The sequence below is a fragment of the Hippocampus zosterae genome, chromosome 3 (assembly GCF_025434085.1).
Source record: "Hippocampus zosterae strain Florida chromosome 3, ASM2543408v3, whole genome shotgun sequence".
Classification (NCBI taxonomy): domain Eukaryota; kingdom Metazoa; phylum Chordata; class Actinopteri; order Syngnathiformes; family Syngnathidae; genus Hippocampus; species Hippocampus zosterae.
Window position 1 is genome coordinate 21,460,258 of NC_067453.1, and position 21,809 is coordinate 21,482,066.

The 21,809-nt window shown below is 38.9% G+C and overlaps 2 protein-coding genes across 2 annotated transcripts in view; one reads left to right on the forward strand and one right to left on the reverse strand.

Annotated features, from left to right (window-relative positions):
• Positions 1 to 4,932, forward strand: part of tmem266 (transmembrane protein 266) — a 33,937-nt gene extending 29,005 nt beyond the window's left edge. Inside the window, exons 11-12 of the mRNA XM_052060437.1 lie at positions 1,959 to 2,021; positions 2,094 to 4,932. Coding sequence (XP_051916397.1) covers positions 1,959 to 2,021; positions 2,094 to 2,692 — 662 coding nt within the window. The 3' untranslated portion in view covers positions 2,693 to 4,932. The remainder of the gene's footprint in view (positions 1 to 1,958; positions 2,022 to 2,093) is intronic.
• A 6-nt stretch (positions 4,933 to 4,938) lies between these two features.
• Positions 4,939 to 20,582, reverse strand: etfa (electron transfer flavoprotein subunit alpha). The gene is made up of 12 exons (XM_052060446.1): positions 20,429 to 20,582; positions 19,525 to 19,674; positions 19,322 to 19,403; positions 19,172 to 19,254; positions 18,929 to 19,028; positions 18,700 to 18,810; positions 18,474 to 18,575; positions 18,257 to 18,325; positions 18,095 to 18,177; positions 17,304 to 17,369; positions 17,137 to 17,217; positions 4,939 to 5,253 (listed from the first exon to the last, which is right to left on the reverse strand). The coding sequence occupies exons 1-12, from the start codon at positions 20,465 to 20,467 to the stop codon at positions 5,218 to 5,220; spliced, it is 1,002 nt and encodes a 333-aa protein (XP_051916406.1). The 5' UTR covers positions 20,468 to 20,582; the 3' UTR covers positions 4,939 to 5,217.
• Positions 20,583 to 21,809: the final 1,227 nt, after the last annotated feature.

Below are 21,809 nucleotides of genomic sequence, written 5' to 3' on the forward strand. Positions count from 1 at the left end.
AACCGTCTGGAATAGGCGCCTCTTTTGTACCGGCAGGTTATCAGATAGCTTGAGTGCACAAGGCAGCGTTCACTTGATGTTTTCAGTGCTAAGTTGTGGCCTCGGTGCCTTGAGACCTGCTGGACAAATGACTGTTGATACACAGACAAGTGAACCTGAAACTGAAGGTTGTTCACGTGGAACTAGCAGCCATGAGAAATCCCTCACACACCGATCGTATCGATGATTAGAATACTAGAATACTGTACAACGTTTGAGGTCATCATGCATTGTCATAAAACCGTTAGTCAAGGCAATATTTGGGATAACATTTTAATATTCTTAACTGTCAGATAAGGTGTAAGAGCCTCGCATCTTTTGGGGTTTTGTTTTTTCATGAGAAAATGACACAGTTATGATGAGCACACTTGGATTTATCCTGGTTCAAGTATCGCACTTTTTTTATTTCTTTTTTTGCCCTCAAATGGCACAATTGGGATGTGGATGTAGGGGAAAAAAAACATGGATTCGCTTCAGATTCAAATCGAACCTTTTCCAAATGTGGATGAAAATTCAATTCCGTCGATTTGCCAATGCGAGTACAGCATCAACGCGGAGATCAGATCTGTCCCATCCTTGCAATCCCGATGTCTCGAAAAACACCCATTTTTGAGGTAAACTCTATGTCACATTTAATATTTATATTATATACATTAAATAATTGTTACATTTTGTGTCGTTAAAATCCCACTGGACATTTGACAATCATTGTGGCAAAACCACTGAGTGTTACTAAAAGCCAAACAAATAGAGCTGTAGCAGCAAAACACATTAATAGGCCATTCTAATCTGCTCATTTTATGACAGGTTAACACAAACTGGCACATACTGTTACTTTCCTCTCACATAAATATTCCAGTGGCACGCCGAGATGGACTGTAAAGCTCAATAGTGACGGGTCATAATTTAGGAGGAGTTAAGGTGTGCAGCTCATGTCCGGGGCCCCCACACAGAGAGAGCCTTTTGCTTTATCAAAGTTATAAATCATAGCAATACATCTGGGACATGTGCTTTGCTTTACTGCACTCAGTCCTTGTGCACTCGTGTGTTATTGATCCTATGGAGATGACCTCTCTACACGTATGACACGATGCACTTTTGACACCGCAGAGATTATGAGAAGCTTCTCAAGACACTCATGACCAGTGGCTGCTAAAAATTTGAGACAAACATGGATTTATATTTCTATATCTATTATCAGCATATATATACTTATATATATGTGTGTGTGTGTGTGTGTGTGTGTGTGTGTGTGTGTGTGTGTGTGTGTGTGTGTGTGTGCGTGTGTGTGTGTTGATAAATAAAATAAATGTATATAATTGAGAAGTGGGTGGAAAACAATTGAGAAAAATATATTTTAGAATATTGCAAAAAATATCGCAACATTTTCAGGAAAAGTGAAATACTGTAGTACTCAATCTTTGCAAAAATATGTCAGAAAAAAATGGCGAGAACAGCTGAACTTTAGTTACCACTTATCAAAGACATTTGTAGTGGTTATTCCTAATTCATTAGTTTGAATGTGATTGGTTTGTTCTGAACACCGCTATATCCCCAGTTCTAAGAGGGTGTGCATACTTATACCATCAAATTATCACAGGTGTTTACCTTTACTTCCCTTCTTGAAAATATATTTTTTTAATTTCATTTTAGTGAAATAAGTTTTTAAATTATTGATCTTGCAGTTTTTTTGACAGTGTGCAGACATTTTTGTACTTATCTATCATTATTATATCACATCCACAAGGGCCTACACAGAAAATATTCTACAATGATAGAAATATAATGTTATGCAATAAATTGAAATACTGCTCCGTATTGTATATAACAAGAAATGAGAAAATAGTTTTTGTTTTGAGAGTTATCTAGAAAGATCCACTGAATTCTGAGGCGTCACTTCTATCTTCCGCTGTCTTTAGATCACCACGGCCAAGACGACATGAACAACTACATCAGTCAATATTATAGCGAGCCGAGCAGCGGTAAGCATCCACGACATCCCGTTAACTTCACCGTCGATCTGTCCGTATCGGTCATTGTGGCGTCTCTTGTAGACATGGGCGTCCCCGACCCGGCTGCACGCGTCATCACCACAGCGGCCATCGACGTCCATCTCCCCAACAACCCCAGCCATTTCCCTCCGTCTCTGGTGAGCTCCGACGCCCTGTCCGACAGCCTCTCCGACGGCCGACTGCGGCGTGCCAACAGCTCGGCCAGCGACACCTCGACCACGACGACGTCGCGCATCAGCAGCCGCTCCACCGTGCGCGAGGCCTCCACGTCCACAGACTACAGCGACCAGCGCTGCTACCCGCCTCCCTACACCAGCCCCCTGGCGCTGGCCCCTCAGCCCAGGGGGAGTCCCAGCGCTGTGGTGCAGGAGCTGCTCTCCTCTCTGTCCGAGGACTCCTGTCTGAGCCAAAAGGGTCTGGACCCCGTCAACCTCAAATCGCCCAGCCCCACCAGTTCTTCCAAAAACAGCCCCGAGCTGGAGAACAGGGTGAACATCTATAACAAGAGGAACCAGGAAAGCCGGCTCGGCTCGCACGCCAAAGCACTCATCCAGCTGCAGGGAACTGAAGCTTTCCTGGAGGAGAAGTACAGGATGATGGAGCCAGTCGATGCGCCCGTCCATCATCTATCCGGGACATAAGATGGAGGAAGAGAACAGGAACATGGACCTAAATCAATACAGTCCATCGTCTGTCTGGGACAGGATGTGGTGGGGAGAGAAGAGGAACAAGATCTTCACTTGATGCTCCAAGCCACCGTCTGTCAGTGACATGAGATGGTGTACAAGAACGTGAACCTCAACAGACTCTCGAATCCATCATCTGGCTAAGACATAAGGTGGTGGCAGGAACCTTCATAGATGCTGCTGCCAATAATCTGTCTGGGATGTAACATGGTAGCATAGAGCAGGAACAGGAACCTCAAAAGATGTTTGAATTCATTATCTCAATGAGACATAAGACAGAGCTAGAACAGGAACCTCGATTGATATCCTAAGCCATCATCTCTCCGAGACATAACATACTGGCACAGAGCAGGAACAGGGTCCTCAAAAGATGTGCAAAAACATTATCTGTCTGAGAAATAAGATGGTACGAGGGACCAGGAACAGGAATCTCAAAAGATATTTGAATTCATCATCTGTGTGAGACATAACACCGAGCCGGAACAGGACCGATATCTCAAGCTGTTTTCTGTCTAAGACATAAATTGGCCAAAGAGAGGACCAAACAGGAACCTCAAAAGATTCTTTGGTGGTGGAATACAGCAGGAACAGAAACCCTCAGAGATGCTGCTGTCAATAATCTGTCTGGGACATAACATGGTAGCAGGAACAGGAACCTCAAAAGACCTTTGAATTTGTCATCTATCTGTGACATAAGACGGAGCCAGAACAGGAACCTCAATTGATATCCCAAGCCATCATCTATCCAAGACATAACATAGTGGCAGAGAGCAGGAACATGATCTTCAAAAGATGCCTGTCTGAGAATTAAGAATGGTACAAGAGAGCAGGAACAGGAGCCTCAAAAGATGTTTCAGTTCATCATCTGTCTGTGGCACAAGATGGAGCCGGAGCAGGAACCTTGATTGATATCCCAAACCGTCATCTGCATGAGACATAAGTTGGTCAAATAGAGTTGGAACAGGAACCCCAAAAGAGGCTTGAATCCATCACCTTTATGAGACATACAGTGCTGGAAAAAAGCACTAATAAGAACCTTAAAAGATATTGCTGCCAATCATGTCTGCCAAATAACATGGTAGAAGAGAGCAGGTTCAGGAACCTCAACTAATGCTCAAATGCACCCCATCCAAAACATATAGTGGCACAGTGCAGGAATGGGAAGCTGCACAAATGCTCCAAAACATCTTTTGTCTGAGACATGTGTTGGTGGAAGAGGCCAGGAACATGAACCATAACGATAATAATAATAATAATAATGATAAATAAAATAAGATGCTCCAAATCATCATGTCTGAGACAAAAGGTGATGTAAATGAACTGGAATATTAATAGGTAACCCCAAAACATAATCTCTCAGAAACATAAGAGAAGAAGCTGAACGCATTAACAGGCAGATCAATCAATGCCCCAAACCATTCTCTGTTTGAGACATTACATGATGAAGTGGAGCAGGAACAGGAACCTCAATTGATGCTCCAGTCTGGGACCTAACATAGTGTATGAGAGCAGGATCAGGAACCTAAGTCAGTGTTCCTGTCGGTTATCAGTCAAGGATATAGGGTGGTGGAAGAGCACAGGAACAGGCATGTGACTAGATAACCCATCCATCATGTGATGGACAATACGCAAGTTTCACTTGCATTTGTGTGCACGCATGAACATGCTGGAGGGTCATGTTTCAGGAAATGACTCTCACAGACACTTTTATGATCATTTGCAAGAAACTTGAGCAGCAACAGGACACCTTTCTCATGCTCAATGGACTTGGAGCCCTTGCAAGCATGTCAGCTTTTTTTAAACAGTTTGATGAAATTACTGCAGGCTACAAGTGGAATCAAGTGTTGAGATAAAGTTGTTTCTAATCTTTGTCTTTCTACTTTAGCTATGTTTGTAACTGAAATTCCATTAATGGAGTTTTAAAAAAACGTTTTTTGCAATCGAGCCAAGTTCAGCTTGGGCACTGCTGAAATTTTAATATGTGCATTGATGACATCAACGTCAAGGTGATTGTATGACTGGCTTTTAATGCTTACGAAGGTGTGTAAATATTTGCAAACAGGAGGAATTATGTGTGTCTATTACAAATTGCTCATCGCATGAACCTTCTACAAAATCGCACATCAACTTTATTGTACTGGCAACAGAGGTTTTCTATCTCTTGGTTCGGCCGACCAATAAAGGGAAAAAGAACACCCGAGTGAGTGGTCAATTGTCACCTTTAATACATCCCAAAATGACAACTCCTGTAGCTCAGCAGGAATAGTTCCCAGACACAGCGGACACTATTCCACTAAGTGGAATTGCAGCTATCGTAGGGACAAAAAAAATCTGCAAAGTACTGTTTCAATTGTTGACATTTAAAATGAGTATGTATACAAATTGTGTCACTGATCTAAAGATATTCCCAGCAGGCCAAGGTGCATCCTGTACTCTTTCTTGGTGGTCAAGACGGCAGCTGCTACATGATCGTTTCATCCTCACTTGCTCAACGCTTCGGTCATTTCAGGAACAGCCTGGGGAGGAAGGTCAGATTTGACTCAAATAATTATTGTCATCCCAACAAACGGTGATGACGGGCAACCTAAAAGCGCTAAGCCCTGACCGATTAATCAGATGACTGATATTAGCTCTTTCAAAATGGTCGAAAATCACATAACAATATAGGACAAAGATAAATGAGATTGGATTATTTTTGCCGGATTTTTCTCTCTGTTGTAAAGTCCAACTAATACTGAAGGACAAAGTCAAGTTAAACAGTCAAATGTTCTTGTTGAGAGGGTTACGGGGTGAAAAATAAGTTGTTCTTCATTTTTATATTTATTAGTACTCCGCCGATTAATCAATGAACGGACTTTTATTCTGCCTAGTATCGGAACAACTTAAAAAAATCCTAATAGGTCTGGCCCGAAAAATAATTCAAATTGTTACTCAGCGACTTCAGGACAGAGTTCATCCTGGGTATCAATTGTCCTTTTAGGGGAGGAAAACGAGCAGAGAGGCCATCCATTTTAATCAGCTATCTGATCGGTAAGCGGTAAACTGATCTCACGCCGCAGGTCACAAGTCCACTGCCACTCACAATTATGACTAATCACATCCACGGGGACTTTGTCGAGACGCCGGCACACTTTATGTGACACCTGCGGCGTGCGTGGTACACCTCCCAGTCAGCAAAGGCATCTGGCCCGGATTTGGCATGAAGCTGGCACAGCTGGCCTTGAGTTGGCACTGGCATAATGCATGTGGGCTGAACACGGCCCAGAAGTGGCAAAGGAGGCACTGGCTTGACTCTGGCAAACCAGATGAGGGCCAGTTGTGAAGTGAAGTATTTGGGCCAGAAATCAATTTACAACTCCGGCCCATATATGGCCAGCCAGTATTGAGACACCCTTAAATGCAGTTTCAGATTTATTTTTTCAACACACAGCCTTGTTTTACAATTGCACACCGATGCTGAATTCCATTCATCACACACGCACGCACGCGCGCGCGCGAGGTTAAATCCGACCCGCAGGATAATTTAAAAATGAAAAAAATGCATAAAAGACGATGAATATTTTTAATAAGGTGCAATTCATTGAGTATCCGCTAGGAGACACTGTTTTGACCAGCGAAGAAGACAACAGCAGCCTCAGTCCGAGACAGACCCATGTCAGAGACGCTATCAATGGCACGCTCACATTTACACATTTAATAGCACTCTCCTTAGTTTGTAAGGTGAGGGCTGGGATTACATTTAGATTTTATATGCACATGTAAATTGTTTAAACTTCCTTTCTTTATAAATCATGTTTAATCATAAAGTGCATTACGATATTTGTTGTTAAACTTGTTAAAGTTTGTACAATCAATGGAATCAGTTGCAATGCATATGTGTGAATGATAAAAGTAAATTGCACATTTGTTGAAAGAAATGTAAGGTGCTTCATGAAATGTTTCGCAAAAGATTCATTAAATTTCAAAATTTTCCAAACGTTCTTATGCTTCTTTATGCCAAAACAAAGGAAAGACATATTGTTTTGGTTGTTTATAGCAAAGTATGGGATCATTTTAATGGTCCGGCCCACTTGACATCTACCGAGGCCGTATGTGGCCCAACATGTGAAATGAGTTTGACATTAGTGATGTATATAGTAAGGCGTTTTTAGCCGAAAAAAACCCAACCATCTACAGAAAGGCGTTTTTAGCCGAAAAAAAGGACCATAAATAGTAAGGCGTTTTTGACAACAACAAAAAAACGACCATGTACTGGATATATAAGGCGTTTTTGGATGAAATTTTTAGCCGAAAAAAAAAAACGACCATGTAGAATAAGGCGTTTAACCCGAAAAAAAACAACCATGTATAGTAAGGCGTTTTTGACAAAAAACAAAACGATCATGTAGATAGAGTAAGGTGTTTTAACCCGAAAAAAACGACCATGTATAGGAGGGCGTTTTAAGCCGAAACCCCCCCCCCCCGACCATGTATAGTAAGGCGTTTTTAGCCGGAAAAAAACCCAACCATGTATAGTAAGGTGTTTTAACCCAAAAAACGACCATGTATAGTAAGGTGTTTTTCGATGAAAAAAAAAAACGACTAATATATATATATATATATATATATATATATATATATATAGTAAGGTGTTTTTAGCCGAAAACAAAAAAACGTGTCTCGTAAGCCGTTTTTAGCCAAAAAAAAGACCATGTATAGTCAGGCGTTTTTAGCCGAAAAAAACGACCATGTATATAGTCAGGCATTTTGGATGAAAAAATACGACCATGTATATAGTAAGGCGTTTTTAGCCGAAAAAAACCCCGACCATATATAGTCAGGCGTTTTTAGCCGAAAAAAACGACCATGTATATAGTCAGGCATTTTGGATGAAAAAATACGACCATGTGTAGTAAGGCGTTTTTAGCCGAAAAAAACGACCATGTATAGTCAGGCGTTTTTAGCCGAAAAAAAAGGACCATAAATAGTAAGGCGTTTTTAGCCGGAAAAAAAACGACCATGTATAGTCAGGCGTTTTTAGCCGGAAAAAAAACGACCATGTGTAGCAAGGCGTTTTTAGCCGAAATAAAACGACCATGTATATATAGTAAGGCGTTTTTAGCCGGAAAAAAAACAACCATGTATAGTAAGGCGTTTTAGCCGAAATAAAACGACCATGTCTAGTAAGGCGTTTTTAGCCGGAAAAAAAAAAACACGACCATGTATAGTCAGGCATTTTTAGCCGCAAAAAATGACCATAAATAGTAAGGCGTTTTAAGCCGGAAAAAAACGACTATGTTGAGTAAGGCGTTTTTAACCAAAAAAAAACAACCATGTATAGTAAGGCGTTTTTAGCCGAAATAAAACGACCATGTCTAGTAAGGCGTTTTTAGCCGGAAAAAAAAAACACGACCATGTATAGTCAGGCATTTTTAGCCGCAAAAAATGACCATAAATAGTAAGGCGTTTTAAGCCGGAAAAAAACGACCATGTTGAGTAAGGCGTTTTTAGCCGGAAAAAAAAAAACACGACCATGTATAGTCAGGCATTTTTAGCCGCAAAAAATGACCATAAATAGTAAGGCGTTTTTAGCCGAAAAAAACCCCCAAACCATGTATAGTAAGGTGTTTTAACCCAAAAAAATGACCATGTATAGTAAGGTGTTTTTCGATGAAAAAAACAACAATATATATATATAGTAAAGTGTTTTTATCCAAAAAAAAGACCATGTATAGTAAGGCGTTTTTAGCCGGAAAAAAAAACAACCATGTATAGTAAGGTGTTTTAACCCAAAAAACGACCATGTATAGTAAGGTGTTTTTCGATGAAAAAAAAACGACCATGTAGATAGAGTAAGGTGTTTTAACCCAAAAAAACGACCATGTATAGTAAGGCGTTTTTCGATGAAAAAAAAAAAACGACTAATATATATATATATATAGTAAGGTGTTTTTAGCCGAAAACAAAAAAACGTGTCTCGTAAGCCGTTTTTAGCCAAAAAAAAAGACCATGTATAGTCAGGCGTTTTTCGATGAAAAAAAAAAAACGACTAATATATATATATATATAGTCAGGCGTTTTTAGCCGAAAAAAAAGGACCATAAATAGTAAGGCGTTTTTAGCCGGAAAAAAAACGACCATGTATAGTCAGGCGTTTTTAGCCGGAAAAAAACGACCATGTGTAGCAAGGCGTTTTTAGCCGAAATAAAACGACCATGTATATATAGTAAGGCGTTTTTAGCCGGAAAAAAAACAACCATGTATAGTAAGGCGTTTTTAGCCGAAATAAAACGACCATGTCTAGTAAGGCGTTTTTAGCCGGAAAAAAAAAAACACGACCATGTATAGTCAGGCATTTTTAGCCGCAAAAAATGACCATAAATAGTAAGGCGTTTTAAGCCGGAAAAAAACGACTATGTTGAGTAAGGCGTTTTTAACCAAAAAAAAACAACCATGTATAGTAAGGCGTTTTTAGCCGAAATAAAACGACCATGTCTAGTAAGGCGTTTTTAGCCGGAAAAAAAAAAACACGACCATGTATAGTCAGGCATTTTTAGCCGCAAAAAATGACCATAAATAGTAAGGCGTTTTAAGCCGGAAAAAAACGACTATGTTGAGTAAGGCGTTTTTAACCAAAAAAAAACAACCATGTATAGTAAGGCGTTTTTAGCCGAAATAAAACGACCATGTCTAGTAAGGCGTTTTTAGCCGGAAAAAAAAAAACACGACCATGTATAGTCAGGCATTTTTAGCCGCAAAAAATGACCATAAATAGTAAGGCGTTTTAAGCCGGAAAAAAACGACCATGTTGAGTAAGGCGTTTTTAGCCGGAAAAAAAAAAACACGACCATGTATAGTCAGGCATTTTTAGCCGCAAAAAATGACCATAAATAGTAAGGCGTTTTTAGCCGAAAAAAACCCCCAAACCATGTATAGTAAGGTGTTTTAACCCAAAAAAATGACCATGTATAGTAAGGTGTTTTTCGATGAAAAAAACAACAATATATATATATAGTAAAGTGTTTTTATCCAAAAAAAAGACCATGTATAGTAAGGCGTTTTTAGCCGGAAAAAAACCCAACCATGTATAGTAAGGTGTTTTAACCCAAAAAACGACCATGTATAGTAAGGTGTTTTTCGATGAAAAAAAAAAACGACTAATATATATATATATATATATATATATATATATATATATATATATATATATATAGTAAGGTGTTTTTAGCCGAAAACAAAAAAACGTGTCTCGTAAGCCGTTTTTAGCCAAAAAAAAGACCATGTATAGTCAGGCGTTTTTAGCCGAAAAAAACGACCATGTATATAGTCAGGCATTTTGGATGAAAAAATACGACCATGTATATAGTAAGGCGTTTTTAGCCGAAAAAAACCCCGACCATATATAGTCAGGCGTTTTTAGCCGAAAAAAACGACCATGTATATAGTCAGGCATTTTGGATGAAAAAATACGACCATGTGTAGTAAGGCGTTTTTAGCCGAAAAAAAACGACCATGTATAGTCAGGCGTTTTTAGCCGAAAAAAAAGGACCATAAATAGTAAGGCGTTTTTAGCCGGAAAAAAAACGACCATGTATAGTCAGGCGTTTTTAGCCGGAAAAAAACGACCATGTGTAGCAAGGCGTTTTTAGCCGAAATAAAACGACCATGTATATATAGTAAGGCGTTTTTAGCCGGAAAAAAAACAACCATGTATAGTAAGGCGTTTTAGCCGAAATAAAACGACCATGTCTAGTAAGGCGTTTTTAGCCGGAAAAAAAAAAACACGACCATGTATAGTCAGGCATTTTTAGCCGCAAAAAATGACCATAAATAGTAAGGCGTTTTAAGCCGGAAAAAAACGACTATGTTGAGTAAGGCGTTTTTAACCAAAAAAAAACAACCATGTATAGTAAGGCGTTTTTAGCCGAAATAAAACGACCATGTCTAGTAAGGCGTTTTTAGCCGGAAAAAAAAAACACGACCATGTATAGTCAGGCATTTTTAGCCGCAAAAAATGACCATAAATAGTAAGGCGTTTTAAGCCGGAAAAAAACGACCATGTTGAGTAAGGCGTTTTTAGCCGGAAAAAAAAAAACACGACCATGTATAGTCAGGCATTTTTAGCCGCAAAAAATGACCATAAATAGTAAGGCGTTTTTAGCCGAAAAAAACCCCCAAACCATGTATAGTAAGGTGTTTTAACCCAAAAAAATGACCATGTATAGTAAGGTGTTTTTCGATGAAAAAAACAACAATATATATATATAGTAAAGTGTTTTTATCCAAAAAAAAAGACCATGTATAGTAAGGCGTTTTTAGCCGGAAAAAAAAACAACCATGTATAGTAAGGTGTTTTAACCCAAAAAACGACCATGTATAGTAAGGTGTTTTTCGATGAAAAAAAAACGACCATGTAGATAGAGTAAGGTGTTTTAACCCAAAAAAACGACCATGTATAGTAAGGCGTTTTTCGATGAAAAAAAAAAAACGACTAATATATATATATATATAGTAAGGTGTTTTTAGCCGAAAACAAAAAAACGTGTCTCGTAAGCCGTTTTTAGCCAAAAAAAAAGACCATGTATAGTCAGGCGTTTTTCGATGAAAAAAAAAAAACGACTAATATATATATATATATAGTCAGGCGTTTTTAGCCGAAAAAAAAGGACCATAAATAGTAAGGCGTTTTTAGCCGGAAAAAAAACGACCATGTATAGTCAGGCGTTTTTAGCCGGAAAAAAACGACCATGTGTAGCAAGGCGTTTTTAGCCGAAATAAAACGACCATGTATATATAGTAAGGCGTTTTTAGCCGGAAAAAAAACAACCATGTATAGTAAGGCGTTTTTAGCCGAAATAAAACGACCATGTCTAGTAAGGCGTTTTTAGCCGGAAAAAAAAAAACACGACCATGTATAGTCAGGCATTTTTAGCCGCAAAAAATGACCATAAATAGTAAGGCGTTTTAAGCCGGAAAAAAACGACTATGTTGAGTAAGGCGTTTTTAACCAAAAAAAAACAACCATGTATAGTAAGGCGTTTTTAGCCGAAATAAAACGACCATGTCTAGTAAGGCGTTTTTAGCCGGAAAAAAAAAAACACGACCATGTATAGTCAGGCATTTTTAGCCGCAAAAAATGACCATAAATAGTAAGGCGTTTTAAGCCGGAAAAAAACGACTATGTTGAGTAAGGCGTTTTTAACCAAAAAAAAACAACCATGTATAGTAAGGCGTTTTTAGCCGAAATAAAACGACCATGTCTAGTAAGGCGTTTTTAGCCGGAAAAAAAAAAACACGACCATGTATAGTCAGGCATTTTTAGCCGCAAAAAATGACCATAAATAGTAAGGCGTTTTAAGCCGGAAAAAAACGACCATGTTGAGTAAGGCGTTTTTAGCCGGAAAAAAAAAAACACGACCATGTATAGTCAGGCATTTTTAGCCGCAAAAAATGACCATAAATAGTAAGGCGTTTTTAGCCGAAAAAAACCCCCAAACCATGTATAGTAAGGTGTTTTAACCCAAAAAAATGACCATGTATAGTAAGGTGTTTTTCGATGAAAAAAACAACAATATATATATATAGTAAAGTGTTTTTATCCAAAAAAAAGACCATGTATAGTAAGGCGTTTTTAGCCGGAAAAAAACCCAACCATGTATAGTAAGGTGTTTTAACCCAAAAAACGACCATGTATAGTAAGGTGTTTTTCGATGAAAAAAAAAAACGACTAATATATATATATATATATATATATATAGTAAGGTGTTTTTAGCCGAAAACAAAAAAACGTGTCTCGTAAGCCGTTTTTAGCCAAAAAAAAGACCATGTATAGTCAGGCGTTTTTAGCCGAAAAAAACGACCATGTATATAGTCAGGCATTTTGGATGAAAAAATACGACCATGTATATAGTAAGGCGTTTTTAGCCGAAAAAAACCCCGACCATATATAGTCAGGCGTTTTTAGCCGAAAAAAACGACCATGTATATAGTCAGGCATTTTGGATGAAAAAATACGACCATGTGTAGTAAGGCGTTTTTAGCCGAAAAAAAACGACCATGTATAGTCAGGCGTTTTTAGCCGAAAAAAAAGGACCATAAATAGTAAGGCGTTTTTAGCCGGAAAAAAAACGACCATGTATAGTCAGGCGTTTTTAGCCGGAAAAAAACGACCATGTGTAGCAAGGCGTTTTTAGCCGAAATAAAACGACCATGTATATATAGTAAGGCGTTTTTAGCCGGAAAAAAAACAACCATGTATAGTAAGGCGTTTTAGCCGAAATAAAACGACCATGTCTAGTAAGGCGTTTTTAGCCGGAAAAAAAAAAACACGACCATGTATAGTCAGGCATTTTTAGCCGCAAAAAATGACCATAAATAGTAAGGCGTTTTAAGCCGGAAAAAAACGACTATGTTGAGTAAGGCGTTTTTAACCAAAAAAAAACAACCATGTATAGTAAGGCGTTTTTAGCCGAAATAAAACGACCATGTCTAGTAAGGCGTTTTTAGCCGGAAAAAAAAAACACGACCATGTATAGTCAGGCATTTTTAGCCGCAAAAAATGACCATAAATAGTAAGGCGTTTTAAGCCGGAAAAAAACGACCATGTTGAGTAAGGCGTTTTTAGCCGGAAAAAAAAAAACACGACCATGTATAGTCAGGCATTTTTAGCCGCAAAAAATGACCATAAATAGTAAGGCGTTTTTAGCCGAAAAAAACCCCCAAACCATGTATAGTAAGGTGTTTTAACCCAAAAAAATGACCATGTATAGTAAGGTGTTTTTCGATGAAAAAAACAACAATATATATATATAGTAAAGTGTTTTTATCCAAAAAAAAAGACCATGTATAGTAAGGCGTTTTTAGCCGGAAAAAAAAACAACCATGTATAGTAAGGTGTTTTAACCCAAAAAACGACCATGTATAGTAAGGTGTTTTTCGATGAAAAAAAAACGACCATGTAGATAGAGTAAGGTGTTTTAACCCAAAAAAACGACCATGTATAGTAAGGCGTTTTTCGATGAAAAAAAAAAAACGACTAATATATATATATATATAGTAAGGTGTTTTTAGCCGAAAACAAAAAAACGTGTCTCGTAAGCCGTTTTTAGCCAAAAAAAAAGACCATGTATAGTCAGGCGTTTTTCGATGAAAAAAAAAAAACGACTAATATATATATATATATAGTCAGGCGTTTTTAGCCGAAAAAAAAGGACCATAAATAGTAAGGCGTTTTTAGCCGGAAAAAAAACGACCATGTATAGTCAGGCGTTTTTAGCCGGAAAAAAACGACCATGTGTAGCAAGGCGTTTTTAGCCGAAATAAAACGACCATGTATATATAGTAAGGCGTTTTTAGCCGGAAAAAAAACAACCATGTATAGTAAGGCGTTTTTAGCCGAAATAAAACGACCATGTCTAGTAAGGCGTTTTTAGCCGGAAAAAAAAAAACACGACCATGTATAGTCAGGCATTTTTAGCCGCAAAAAATGACCATAAATAGTAAGGCGTTTTAAGCCGGAAAAAAACGACTATGTTGAGTAAGGCGTTTTTAACCAAAAAAAAACAACCATGTATAGTAAGGCGTTTTTAGCCGAAATAAAACGACCATGTCTAGTAAGGCGTTTTTAGCCGGAAAAAAAAAAACACGACCATGTATAGTCAGGCATTTTTAGCCGCAAAAAATGACCATAAATAGTAAGGCGTTTTAAGCCGGAAAAAAACGACCATGTTGAGTAAGGCGTTTTTAGCCGGAAAAAAAAAAAACACGACCATGTATAGTCAGGCATTTTTAGCCGCAAAAAATGACCATAAATAGTAAGGCGTTTTTAGCCGAAAAAAACCCCCAAACCATGTATAGTAAGGTGTTTTAACCCAAAAAAATGACCATGTATAGTAAGGTGTTTTTCGATGAAAAAAACAACAATATATATATATAGTAAAGTGTTTTTATCCAAAAAAAAGACCATGTATAGTAAGGCGTTTTTAGCCGGAAAAAAAAACAACCATGTATAGTAAGGTGTTTTAACCCAAAAAACGACCATGTATAGTAAGGTGTTTTTCGATGAAAAAAAAACGACCATGTAGATAGAGTAAGGTGTTTTAACCCAAAAAAACGACCATGTATAGTAAGGCGTTTTTCGATGAAAAAAAAAAACCGACTAATATATATATATATATATAGTAAGGTGTTTTTAGCCGAAAACAAAAAAACGTGTCTCGTAAGCCGTTTTTAGCCAAAAAAAAAGACCATGTATAGTCAGGCGTTTTTAGCCGAAAAAAGGACCATAAATAGTAAGGCGTTTTTAGCCGAAAAAAACGACCATGTATATAGTCAGGCATTTTGGATGAAAAAATACGACCATGTATATAGTAAGGCGTTTTTAGCCGAAAAAAAGGACCATAAATAGTAAGTCGTTTTTAGCCGAAAAAAACGACCATGTATATAGTCAGGCATTTTGGATGAAAAAATACGACCATGTGTAGTAAGGCGTTTTTAGCCGAAAAAAAACGACGATGTATAGTCAGGCGTTTTTAGCCGAAAAAAAAGGACCATAAATAGTAAGTCGTTTTTAGCCGAAAAAAACGACCATGTATATAGTCAGGCATTTTGGATGAAAAAAATACGACCATGTGTAGTAAGGCGTTTTTAGCCGAAAAAAAACGACCATGTATAGTCAGGCGTTTTTAGCCGAAATAAAACGACCATGTATATATAGTAAGTCGTTTTAGCCGAAAAACAACCATGTATAGTAAGGCGTTTTTAGCCGAAATAAAACGACCATGTCTAGTAAGGCGTTTTTAGCCGGAAAAAAAAAAACACGACCATGTATAGTCAGGCATTTTTAGCCGCAAAAAATGACCATAAATAGTAAGGCGTTTTAAGCCGGAAAAAAACGACCATGTTGAGTAAGGCGTTTTTAGCCGAAAAAAAACAACCATGTATAGTAAGGCGTTTTTAGCCGAAATAAAACGACCATGTCTAGTAAGGTGTTTTAGCCGGGAAAAAAAAACACGACCATGTATAGTCAGGCATTTTTAGCCGCAAAAAATGACCATAAATAGTAAGGCGTTTTAAGCCGGAAAAAAACGACCATGTTGAGTAAGGCGTTTTTAGCCGAAAAAAAACAACCATGTATAGTAAGGCGTTTTTAGCCGAAATAAAACGACCATGTCTAGTAAGGCGTTTTTAGCCGGAAAAAAAAAAACACGACCATGTATAGTCAGGCATTTTTAGCCGCAAAAAATGACCATAAATAGTAAGGCGTTTTAAGCCGGAAAAAAACGACCATGTTGAGTAAGGCGTTTTTAGCCGGAAAAAAAACCCAAACCATGTATAGTAAGGTGTTTTAACCCAAAAAAATGACCATGTATAGTAAGGTGTTTTTCGATGAAAAAAACAACAATATATATATATAGTAAAGTGTTTTTATCCAAAAAAAAGACCATGTATAGTAAGTTTACATTGTGGGGTTTTTTCGGCTCAAAACACCTTACTATTCATGGTCGTTTTTTCGTCAAAAAACGTCTTACTATACATGGTCGTTTTTTGGGGCCAAAAACACCTCACTCTACATTACATACGTTTTTTTCATCTAAAAACGGCTCATTGTTCACTTCAAAGAACGATGAGCTAGAAACGCCTTTCTATACATGGTACTTTGTACCGGCTCGTTTGCGACCGACACATCACAAGTGAAAATGTATGTGATTGAACAGTCAGAGGTTCTGCCAAAAAGAACCCTTTCTGCACTGAAATACAATGATATTAATTTTGATTGCGTTTGCTGCAATACAAACCGGATACTTCATACTTGACCATAAAGTTAATTTAAAACTAGTACTGTACCTCCATTTAAAAACATTTTTATAACAGTCGATTTTGAGACTTTTTTTAATGTGAGTCAAATATGGCTTATGAAAGATATGGCTTAGTTGAGGTTGAATTCAAGCTGATATCAGGAACCTGTTCTGGCCCAGCGTCGGGTCGCAGTAGGGTCAGATATGGTTTTACAATGCGGCTCAGATCTAGGCCGAATGCGGCCCACATCATGGATGCCAGACGTGGGCCACTGCAGGACCGTCATTCATTGAGGTATGTGGGCCGAGTGTACGTGCCGTGTCTGCCCCAGAGCTGGGCCAGACCAATTTTGCTGACTGGACTTGAAGGTAGATTGAACAATCTGCTTGTTGTAACTGTCGTAGAACTGTCATACAAAACTAACCAGCATTTTTGTTTAGGCACACCTTTTGAGAAAGCACCTTCATCTAGTCGACTAATGAATACCGGTAATCCAACACGGGCACGCTTCCATTGGCAGGGAAAACCGTTTACCGGCCACCGCCATTTTGTTAAAATTATTCATTTGATGTATATATTTTTCAAGTTGCAACTTTTTCCACAGCGTGTACATGCAATCTCACCTTGAAGAGATCGGCAACCAGGCCGTAGTCTGACACCAGGAAAATGGGAGCCTCTGGATCCTTGTTGATGGCCACAATAGTCTTCAAAAGCATTCAAACAAAACAAGGCCTCCTGAGTCTTGAAAGAGGGCATCCGTAATTTCCATTTGACAATTTCGGAAATGTACCTTGCTGTCTTTCATTCCAGCCAAGTGTTGAATCGCTCCAGAGATGCCCACGGCGATGTACAGCTCCTGTGGACACCAACGGAAACAAGCTTTGTCAACAGGACGTGGCGCACGGCGGCGGCTCACCTGCCACCTCATGAGCTCTGTCTCAGGTTCATAAAACTTCAGAATGAATTTTTCAGTGCACATTCTAGATCGCAGCCCACTCTCGGAGAGGCTCGATATTCATGTTTTTTTTTGGGGGGGGGGGGTAACCAGCTGGGGTCTTAACATTTGCAAAAATGAATTAGGTCTGACCTCACGACTCTCAACCTAAGTGGATGAATTGACCCTCGAAGAACCCTAACTGTGCCATTAGCCGAACTTGCCTGGACTTAATGTGTGGATAATCATCACCAAGAACCTGACCCAAGCGTCGAATGGATAATTAACCTTTCACAGAAGGACAGCGATGGCGCTAACGGCTTGCAAGTACAGTGGAAATTCATCGTCCATTTTCCAGAGCATACATTTGCAGTCAACTGCCATGAATCCTACTATACAAAGCTTTTAGTGTATAATATTTTCTTTCCACCTCTTGCTAGTCCTTTCACGACTTATGTTGCCCAAAAAAGGCAATACTGTATCCAGAGATTTAATCATTTGCTTGTTGCCAAACAGTGCTCTTCAAAACTTTCTTTCAAAAGCTTCTGTGTTATGCATCTTCAAAGGGATATTTTTCATAACTGTACCACCCCGCGGGCCTTCAAATTCAAAGGTTCCACTCTCACATCCACGTAGGAGCAACTTACCGGTGCTACAATCTTGCCTGTTTGTCCAACCTGCATATCATTAGGAACATACCCAGCATCCACTGCAGCTCGAGAAGCACCAACTAAGGAAAAACAATTGTACACATTATTCAAAAGGAGTAGCAATGACAGAATAACATTTGCATTGGAGCAACATCTAACCTGCTGCGTTCATTTTGTCCGCGAGGTCATAGAGCAGTTTAAAGTTTTCTCCACTCTTCAAGCCTCTTCCTGGAAAAATACGATAAATTTGAATTAATTAACTTGATGAGAATTAAAATTCAATGAGAGTTGTCTACACTTTTACATCAAAATAGTCTGGTTTGTCGTGAGTCCTGCTGCAAAAAAAGATTTTATTAAAAAAAAATAAAAGTCCCACCTCCTGAAACGACAACCTTTGCACTGGTCAACTCAGGACGATCACTCTTCGTCAGATTCTGTTCCAGCCATTCGGAAATCCCCACGGCGGAAGCGGCAGCCACTGCAGTTCAAATGAAAACCGCATCTCACACGCAATACACAACAACCAATGGCCACAACATTAGGTACACCTGTAATCCAGTCCAACAACTGAACAACGCTGATGATTTTTTTTGTTTTTTTACCATTTTCCGTTGCAGCACTTCCTCCCTCTGCGGGCGCCGCCTCAAACGACGTCCCTCTTACGGTGAACACCTTCACGGGTTCGGTACACTTTACCGTGCTAAGAGCATTTCCTGGTTACATCGCATAAGGACAGCGTCGGTGATCGGAAAATATCAGGAGTACATTTTGAACTATGGTGTTTACGAAATCAGGTTTTCGTTATGCTGTCAAAAAATAGGAATAGTTTACCAGCATAGATGGCTCTGACAAATGTGTCCGGGGACTTGATCTCAATAATATCGGAGATTGGAGCCACATCCAATTTTGCAGCCACTCTTGGCAGCAGGTTCTGCACAAACAACAAAATGACAAAGAATTATAGGAGGAGGGGAATTTTCAGGTCTCACTAAAATTCTAATTTGCTTATTCACACACACACACACACACACCGTTTTATAGACATCCATACAATGCAGCTTGTCCTAGTGTTACCTTTCCAAAGGCAGATGCGCCGGCACATATATGGGTGAAGTTGAACTGCTTTTGTGTCGCCAAAACGAGTGGCGTGAGCTCCTCTGGAGAGCAAGACCAAGTGTGAGTAAATTTCATCAAAAAAATGACAACACTGGCAATGTCCTGTACCTGGCAGAGCTCCTTTACAAGAGTCGTTCTGAACCACCAAAACTTTCTTCACACCTTGGACTTTACTGATTTCCTCCACAACCTGAAAAAACAACAACAATGGTGTTCGGACACCATTTTATTAAAAGTCGACTGTGGAGTGTTTTGTGTGTGTGCGTGTGTTTTAAGCAGCCAGGGTATGAGTGAGATGTTTTTTTTCACACCTTTGCACAGTTTGTTCCTGCCACAAGACAAGCCACCTCCCCACCAAGTTTACTCGCAGCACTGATCGCGTTCAGTGTAATCGGCGTCACCTTGTCATTGTTGTGTTCCGCAACCACCAAAGTGCTCTGAAACCTTTGCAGCACGGCAGCCTGTTGGACAAAACAAAATGTCAGTATGACACCCAACTTAAATAGGTATGCTAAAACTGAACATTATTATTTTTGTAAAGGCATAAAATTTGACGCAGCTCTTGTACCGTGCATGTGTACATAATGTTACCCCTTGTCATGCAAACGTAATGATTTAACATAAAATGAAATTTTATGTTGCGTATGAACAAGCAATCCGGTGGTCTGTAGTTGTGAAACGGCACAAAGTTGTTCATTCACCTTAAGATAACGCCAGCCTCATATGGACGCAGCCAGACATTACTAATCGAAAAGAGAGCATCCATGCAAATTGCTTACACAACGGTCACAATCAAGAGCAACGGCGTATCCTATATTTCCACTTTATAATACGTAATTTTGCAGCTCATTCTATAATACATGTTAAATATTTTCAGGTCAATGACAAAAGTCTATTTTCGACTCTTCTGTTTGCCAACACAGAAGTTTTATAACCACCATGCAACAATGCTAACACTTAGCATTAACAAAGACCACCCTAATCGAATCATAATCAAACATGATAAAAGGTTATCCCACTTATGTTTTGTCCATGAAGCGCATGTATGTGTTTGAACCGATTGTGGACGGCGACTTTTGACACAGAAATGCGCCTGCCTGGCCAGCAGCTGCAGCAGGAAAACAGGTGAGATAGCGAGCGTTTCGAATTTCTCTCAAATAGAAGGACAACAATTCAGTAATATTCTAAGCCAGTTAATAGCTGTCAAGCTCTTACCAAGCGTGTCACGTTCGTTTTACAAAAAACTCTGTTCATCGTGAACTGCGGTCAGGTCAGGACGATCCTCATGCACTGCCGCACTGACACATATGGTGAAGACTCTGTGCCAAAGGTCAGCCGACGTCATTGGCGTACCTCTCGCGAGATTAAACGAAGGACGAGAGGTTGCGTCGCACCGCCGCATGAAGTCTCGATAGATAGATAGATAGATAGATAGATAGATAGATAGATAGATAGATAGATAGATAGATAGATAGATAGATAGATAGATAGATAGATAGATAGATAGATAGATAGATAGATAGATAGATAGATAGATAGATAGATAGATAGATAGATTGACTTGAGGAAAATTAACTCGTGACGCATATGGAATAATCACACTTAAACACTTGTTTCAATAATACAGTAATTAGAACAACTGCGATTGGCTGGCAACCGATTCTGGGTGTCCCCCGCCTACTGCCTGAAGACAGCTAGGATAGGCTCCAGCAACGCCCCCCCCCCCCCGTCCCCCCCGCCCGCAACCCTACTGAGGATAAAACGGTTCAGAAGATGAGTGAATGAATGAATTGAATAATTAGAACAAACAAAAATAACAAGAACATTTTGGGAAAGTTTTAACTAAATGTATAGCTGACCAACCAACTGTTTTTATTTTTAAAAAGTTCAACGACTATGGTATTTTTAGCAACAAAATTAAATTATAAAATTGTTACATTAAGTTCAGCGACTATTGTATTTTTTAGCAAAACAAAATTTTGGGGAATTTTATTTTTGTGTGTATGTATTTATTGAAAATAACTTGGGTATGATTTACACACATTAAAATTAACTACTTTCTAATATATCGGCCTTCATTAATATCCACCAGTTGCCACAACACGTGCACGACACAAGAGCTTTCTTTAAAATGTTGCCTTTAGAATACATGACGCAAAGCAGATTTCTATGAAGAAATTGAAGTTAAATTTCAAAAGAAATGATAGCACCAAAAATGTCTTCACTCTGCTTTTTTTGTGGGACTAAATTGGTAACACTTTCCATCCAGTAGAGGGCTCTGTAGAAGGCAATTCTGAGTAACAAAACAACTCAGATTTGAGTTGTTGTTTGTTTGTTTTGACAGGTATAAATATAATAAAACAAAATATAATTCATTCATTCATTCATCTTCCGTACCGCTTGATCCTCACTAGGGTCGCGGGGGGTGCTGGAGCCCATCCCAGCCGTCTACGGGCAGTAGGCGGGGGACACCCTGAATCGGTTGCCAGCCAATCGCAGGGCACACAGAGACGAACAACCATCCACGCTCACACTCACACCTAGGGACAATTCAGAGTGTAAAACAAAATATAATGAAATACCAAATGAAAAATGA